Genomic DNA, 7,503 nt, shown 5'->3' with positions numbered 1-7,503 from the left:
TCGCCCTCCGTCCGCCCAGGCCCGAGCGGCAGAGGGCGCATGCGCAGAGCGCCGCTCCCCGCCCCCACCGCGCGCCCGCGCCCAACGCCCCTAGCGCGGCCCGCCGGGCCATGGAACCCGCCGAAGTTGGCGCGGGTCGAGCTCTCCCGTCCGCTCGCTCGGGCGTCTTCCCGCCGTGAGGCCCGCGGGCGCTCGCCCGGGGCTCGGCGGCCGCCCGGGCCGCCCCGCCCGCCGCCCTCACCCGGCCGGGCGCGCGCCGCGCCTCCGCGGCCGGTCCCCGCGCGTGCGCGCTCCGCCGAGTGTATGTGTGTGAGTGTGTGTGCGGCCGAGGGGTGGGCCGCCGCCGCCGTCGACGATGCCGCGGGGCCGCCCCCCGAAGCCCAAGGAGAGCAAGGCGCGCGGCGACACCGGTAAGTGGCCCCGGCCCGGCCAGCCGCGCTGTGCCGCTCCGCGCGAATATAGTTCCCGGATGCGGCGCGGGGTGCGCCGGGAGCGGGCCGGGCCGGGGGCGGCAGGGCGGGCTGGGGTCGGGGCCCGGGGCCCCGGGGGGACGCCCCTCGGCGTCAGGCGCCAGCCGCCAGCCGCCGCCGCCGCCGCCGCCCGACTGCCGGGCCGAAGGGCGCGGGCGGAATGATACCGGCGCGGCGCGGCCGGCCCCTCCGCCGGGCTGGGCCTACTTTCCTGGGCCGCGCGGGCGGCGGGGCCGGGGGCGAGGCGCGCGCCGCCGCCCTCCCCTCCCCCTCCCGCGTCCTCCTCGCGCGTCCCCGCCCGCCCGGCCAGGCTCCCGCGGGTCGTGGGAGGCCCTTTTGAGGAGAAAGCGCCGGCCCTGGGGCGGCGGGCGGCCCCGGCGGCGGGGGGGCCCGGTGCGGGGGCCCCCCCGCTGACACGTGGGGCCGAGGCGGCGGGGCTGGCGTCCGGGGGCGCTGCCTTCCGGGCCCGCGCTGCCCGGGGACCCGGGCTTGAGGAGCGGGGGTACGGGGTTCTGGAAGTACGGCCGAGCCGTGGGTCCCGCTGTGCCCGCCGCAGCCCCAGGGGCCGAGAGCAGGCCGGGCGCACCCTCAGGGCGGCGGCGGGCGCAACCCCTCGGCCGAGACCCGCGGGGCCGGCCCCCGCACAGGTGCGGGGCGGGTCCTGACCGCCCGGAGCTCGTGCGCGTGGCGGATGCAGTCTGGAAGGAGGTCTTCAGTACTTGTTCTATGCAGTTTATTGATTCTTCTTGTTGATAACGACTTCTGCAGAAAATAAAAAGTGCAGTGTCTTTCAACTGTCTACTTGGAAGAAGGTTGACGGAGGAGAAAAAAGCCAGTTTGCATTGGGATAAGGCTGGGACCTCCTGTTCCAACAGTCTTTTCCGTCAAACTAGTGACATCACGCCCTGTTCACCTGGCTTTTCAAGTCCCAAACTAAAAAAAAAAATAATTTTCCTATTCTCCGTGACGGCCCATGGCTCTGTAGCTTCTCCTCAGAAACGCGTTTTCAGTTGGCCTTCCTCTTTCCCCTCTCCAGGGTGAGTCCTTGGCCCACTAGTTATCGCCTCGGCTTCTGTGGGAGCCTTCTGACTGGTCCAGCTTGTCCTGTCCAGTAAATCCATCCCCTGTCAGCCCGAGGCAGCGCTCTAAAACGTAAATGAGATGGCCACACCCGGATTCAAACTATCCGAAGGGTCTCTCACCCCTTTAACTTAAGATCCCCGCCGGGCAGGACCCTCATTGGCCCGGGCCTTTGTCCAACTCTACTTTCTCTGCCCTTGCACTCAGCCCTTTGTTCGTTGACGGTGCTGGTGTGTCTCCGCACCCCTATTCTGAGCACCCAACCCTGGCTCAGTCTTTGGGTCCTGTGCTTCGGCTTCCTAGGAGTAGCCTCCTAGACCTTTCTGAAGGTTAATCCCGCCCCCATCAGCCATTCTCTACCACAGTGGTTCTGGAAATGTGATTCACCGACCCCTGGGCGTTCCTGGAGACACTTTTAGGGGTCTGCAAGGTAGCTGTTTTCTTAGCAGTGCTAAGACTGTTGGACTTCTTCACTCGGTTATCATTTGCACTGATCATAAACAGGCCGTTGGGGGCAAAACTGCTGACTCAGCAGGAGTCAAGGTGGCGGAGGCCACCTATTCTGAATTCCACTCAGAGACAAGGAGAGAATGTGGAGGCAGATGTGAGGAGCCACCTGCCTTCTATTAAACCGGACATTGAAAAGCGTTCACAAAAGTGAAAACTTCTTCCTATTGTTTTTGAAGAGTATGTTTTTCATAAAAATTTTTGTTAACATATTTTTTCAGTGAATAAGTGTTTTAAAAGTTGTTTGGTTTTGATTTCTAGTAGGGCAGCTGTCAATATGTATAGTCCATATAAAGTTAGGATTTGGGGGGGTCCTCACTGATATTTAAGAATGTCCTGAAACGAACAGATCTGGGGACCATTGCACTAACAATTTACGATTTTAATGTTTTTCATGATCTGAAATTATTTTGTTTGTTTTTTGGTGTCACACATTGTGAATTTTATTCTAAGAAAAACCTGGAAGGTAGGGTGGGGATTTTTACAGATAGAGAAATGAGGCTCAGACAGGTTAAGTGATGTGGAAGGTGTACCCAGCTGGTAAGTGTCAGAGTTGAGTTTGAATTTACATTTGAGTCCAAAGTGTGCAGTACATTGTTCTGCTGTGATCAGTATAAAGCCCTGCATGTGGGTTAACTCATTTCTGCAACAAGTATTTTAAAGCACTTCTTGTCATAGGTGGGCACTGTGCTGACGGCTAGGGGTGCAAGGGTTAACAACAGAGACAAAGTCTCTGCCTTGGCTCCCAGGACAGTGTGTGTTCTCTGATGGCAGGAACACTTTATGGCAGCAGATGACAACCACTAGAAGTCAGGCTTCCCAGGGAAAGTGATGTCAGAGCTAAAACCTCCAAAAATGACCGGGAGGAGGCCTGCTCAAAAATGTTTCCTTTTTTGTTAAAATGCAATTTGATAACAGTTTTTAAAAATTGAACTATAGCTAATTTATGATGTTGTGTTAGGTTCGTGTGTACAGCAAAGTGATTATTATACACATTATTTTTCAAATTCTTTTCCATTATAGTTTATTACAAGATACTGGGTAGAGTTCTCTGTGCTACACGGTAGGTCCTTGTGGTTTATTTTATATATAGTAGTGTGTATATGTTAATCCCAAATTCCTGATTTATTCCCCCATCCATTCCCTTTAATAGTCATAAGTTTGTTTTCAATGTGAGTCTATTTCTGTTTTGTAAATGAGCTCATTTGTATCTTTTTTTTTTTAGATTCCACATATAAATGATATCATGTGATATTTGTCTTTTTCCAACTTACTTCACTTAGTGTAATAATCTCTTGGTCCATCCATGTTGCTGCAGATGGCATTCTTTCATTCTTTTTTATGACTGAATAATATTCCACTAGGGCTTTCTTTATAGCTCAGTTGGTAAAGAATCTGCCTGCAGTGCAGGAGATCCAGGTTCGATCCCTGGGTTGGGAAGATCCCCTGGAAAAGGAAATGGCAACCCACTCCAGTATCCTTGCCTGGAAAATCTCATGGACAGAAGAGCCTGGTGGACTGCAGTCCATGGGGTCGCAAAGAATCGGGCACGACTTAGCGACTGACACAACACAACAATATTCCATTATATATACATATATATATGTACCACATCATCTTTATCCATTCCCCTGTTAATGGCCATCTGGCTATTGTAAATAGTGCTGCAGTGAACACTGGGGTGCATATATCTTTTCAAATTAGAGTTTTCTCTGGATATACATCCAGGAGTGGGATTGCAAGATCATATGGCAACTCTGTTTTTAGTTTTTTAAGGAACCTTCATACTTTCTCTATAGTTTATATTCCCACCAACAGTGTAAGAGGGTTCCCTTTTCTCTACACCCTCTCCAGCAATTGTAGACTTTTTGATGATGGTCATTCTGACTGGTATGAGGTGATAGCTCATTGTAGTTTTGATTTTCATTTCTCTGATCATTAGCAATATGGAACATCTCTACATGTGCCTGTTGGCCATCTCTATGTCTTTGGAGAAATGTCTGTTTATGTCTTCTGCCCATTTTTTGATTGGGTTTTTTTTGTTTTGTGTTTTTCCTATATTAAACTGTATGAGCTATTTGCATGCTTTGGAGATTAATCCCTTGTTGGTAGCAAAAAAATGTTTCTTAAAGTAATATTTAGCTTTAGGCCGTAAGTGCGCTTCACTGGTGGCTCAGACAGTAAAGAATCGGCCTGCGGTGTGGGAGACCTGGGTTTGATCCCTGGGTCGGGATGATCCCCTGGAGGAGGACATGGCAACCCACTCCAGTATTCTTGCCTGGGGAATCCCCATGGACAGAGGAGCCTAGCAGGCTAGAGAGTTGGACTCGACTGAGCGACTAAGCACTGCACAGGCCATAAGTAAAGAAGTAAGCCTTATCGTCACTACATAGTCACTGAACTTTTCCCTCTTATCTCCTGAGAGTTTTATAGCTTTAGTTCCTTAAATTGAAGTCTTTGATCCATTTTAAGTTATTTTGTGTGTGGTATGGAGTAAGAGTCCGCATACATTCTTTTACATGTGGATGTCCATTTGTCCCCATAACCATTTGTTGAAGAGACTGTTCTTTCAGTGAATGGTCTTGACCCCCATTTTGAAAATCAGTTGGTGATGAGTGGTGTGGGTTTATTTCTGGACTCTCTAATTCTGTTCCATTGGTCCATATGTCTGTCTGTGTGCTAGAACCTCATCTAAATTTCAAGTATACTTTAAGACTTTGTAAATACCTAGCCAGGAAAATTGTGAGTTCTTGTTATGCTGCCTCAGATCACCTCACAAACTGCTGGTGGTATGCTTGTCATACTTAGAAAACACTATCTCTGCATGCTTTTAGGAAATAGGTGATTGCTAATCATTATTTCCTAATGCTCATTGTTGCGTTGATTGAAAATGCTTGGCAGAGAACATTTAGCAGGTGGGGTAAAAAGGCATGAAGTACATACATAGGTATCTGGCAGAATGGTGAAATGCAGAGATAACTGCTTTTATTGTGTTAATATCTGAAAATTGTTATTTAGGGGAACATCCAGTCTTTCCATGCAGTGACTAAGATAGAGGTCTTAGTTTTAAAGAGATTATACCTAAGTAAATATGAAGGCTGCTTATTGTAGAAGGTAAGGGATAGTGTATACCAGCCCTGAATGCCTCTATCACTCTAGAACGTCACTGTGGTGCTTCAGAGCTTGGAAAGTCACAGCCATTCCAGGGATTGCAGTAGTAATGGCTGGCGGGTGTGGAGTCCTGGTTTCCTGGCCAGGACAAGGGCTGGCAGACTTTTTCTGTAGGGCCATATGGTAAATATTTTAGGCCTTGTGGGCGTTAAGGTCTTTATTGTAAGTCAGAATTGCTGTTGCAGCCAGAAAACTGCCACAGTCATATGTAAACCCATGAGCGTGGCTGTGTTCTGTGAAGCTGAGTTTACCCGAAAGGCTAGACACTGGTTAGTTGACCCCAATCTGGAAGGAAAGATAGGAATACAAAGCAAAGTTGCATATTCTGTCACTTTACTTTGAGTAAACTTCATGTTGGTATATAACATACAGAGAAGAATGAAAATTATGTTCAGTGAATTTTCACAACATGAGCTTTCTCATATAATCAGCACCCAGCTTATATAGGTTATAATAATAATTCATATGATTATACATGTAATTTCTTAGATTAAGAAATGGGATATTACAGCACTCTAGAAATCTCCATCTGATCAGTACCCCTGTAAGACTGACTACTGTCCTGGTATTGCACAACCTAGATTAGTCTTGCCCATTTATCGAACTTTTTTAGGTGAAGTCATTGGTAATATCTTCTCAGGCCTGACGTCTTTTGGTCAGTTTTCCAATTTCAGTCTTTGTCACAGTATATGAAACTCCAGCTGCTCCATATCCTCATCAGTCCTTGGTTTTGTCTGACTTTTTAATTTTAACCGTCCTCTTGGACATGCATTTCACCTTTTTGAAAGCTGTTTTTTCTTTCTCATGTTTTGTAACTTGGATCTTCACAGCAGCCCTGAGAGTGGGCCGCATGCAAACATATGGTGGTCTGGTTTGCAGAGACCCTCACCGATGGTCGGCTGCCTCGAGACCGCTCTCATGACCCCCAGTCCGGCATTCTTTGCTTTTCCATGGCCTGTACCCTGTGGCCCATGCCTTTTGCGGACGCCTGTGTTGTAGGATCCTTAGAGTAGAGAGGGCGTGCACCGGCAGGCACCGCCCATTGGAACCCGGAACTCCTCTCGGGCTGAGCTCTCGCGGGTCTGCACAGCGCTCTGCGGCCTGCGTAGTGCTGTTGCAGCGCTGCCATCAGCTGTACGTTTGCGGAGATGAAAAGCAGAACGGCAGACGGATAACCAGAGATGATTCTGTATATGTGCAGAAATTAACATTTTCCATTGTCATAGGAGCCGTTACACTCAGCAGGGCTGAATCCTTCTCAGAAAAGCTGGGTTGTATTCAGACCCTGAGCCTAGAGTTCGGTATGTTAGCTGGAAGGCGAGGCTGTAGATAACTAGGGCTTTATTTTGCTATGATTTTAATGTTCTGTAGTTTTGTTAAATTTGGATAATGTACATGTATGTCTGAATGTACATCTACATGAATTTAAATCCTTTCTTTAGAAGCAAAGCTTACAGGTGGGTCTGAGCTCGTGGGTCCACTTATACATGGACCGATTATTTTCAGTCGTAAATACTCCAGTACCATATATTCGTGGTTGGTGAATCCATGGATTCAGAGGAACCATGGATATAGACGGCCACCTGTAAGTTACCTGGGTTTTCACCTATTGGAGGATCTGCGCCCCTGACCCCTGAGGTATTCAAGGGTCAACAGTATATAAGCAGAAGAAGAGCAGTTGGTGGATACATGACAAGCTGGAAGGGTGTTAAAGCTAAGTTAGGTACGAGTGGAGGGCGTGAGTCAATGAGGCTAAAAGTGGAAATAGGCATACTGGTCCTGGGAGCCTCAAACTAATGTGAAGAGACCAAAAAGTCATTAGCTTTGGTCTCATCTCCACGTGTTTAGCAAGTATTTATAAGGCACACATTATACACCAGGCCCCGTGCAAAGATTTGGAGATGCAGTGACAAAGCAGAAAGGGTCCATGGGCCCAAACGCTTCACAGAGTTTTACCTGAAAAAGCCCAAAGGAATGATGACATAGATGGGAGGAGCAGTAGAAAACTGGAGAAAAGAAAATAGAAATTTTCGTTTTATTAAAGGAAACAAGAGGGAAAGAATGGTAGAGAGTAGCCAAGGTGTTAGAAGTTTGAAGTAGGGGTGATGACTGTCAGACTTCACAGAGGCCTGTTGATGACGTCACAGAGCATTGTGCGGTCAGAGGCTGACGCGGTGAGGGCATGCAGTTGATGGCTAGAGGGCTAGTTCTTGGAGGAATGTAGGGAAAGATGGAAAAAGGGAAGTAGGGCAGGTGCCTGTTGAGAGCAGAAGAT

The 7,503-nt window shown here is 49.1% G+C and overlaps 1 protein-coding gene across 5 annotated transcripts in view; it reads left to right on the top strand.

The window, feature by feature from the left end:
- Positions 1-235: 235 nt before the first annotated feature.
- Positions 236-7,503, top strand: part of ZNF236 (zinc finger protein 236) — a 68,983-nt gene continuing 61,715 nt past the window's right edge. For 4 of the 5 annotated variants that reach the window (XM_043443891.1, XM_043443890.1, XM_043443889.1 and 1 more), the window contains exon 1: positions 236-410. In XM_043443891.1, the coding sequence (XP_043299826.1) occupies positions 356-410 (55 nt within the window). In that variant the 5' untranslated portion in view covers positions 236-355. Of the gene's footprint in view, positions 411-977; positions 1,508-7,503 lie in introns of those variants that run through there. The other variant, XM_043443892.1, reaches the window with a different exon arrangement.

The sequence above is a fragment of the Cervus canadensis genome, chromosome 23, assembly GCF_019320065.1.
Source record: "Cervus canadensis isolate Bull #8, Minnesota chromosome 23, ASM1932006v1, whole genome shotgun sequence".
Classification (NCBI taxonomy): domain Eukaryota; kingdom Metazoa; phylum Chordata; class Mammalia; order Artiodactyla; family Cervidae; genus Cervus; species Cervus canadensis.
This window is presented reverse-complemented; position numbering and strand designations above follow the sequence as displayed.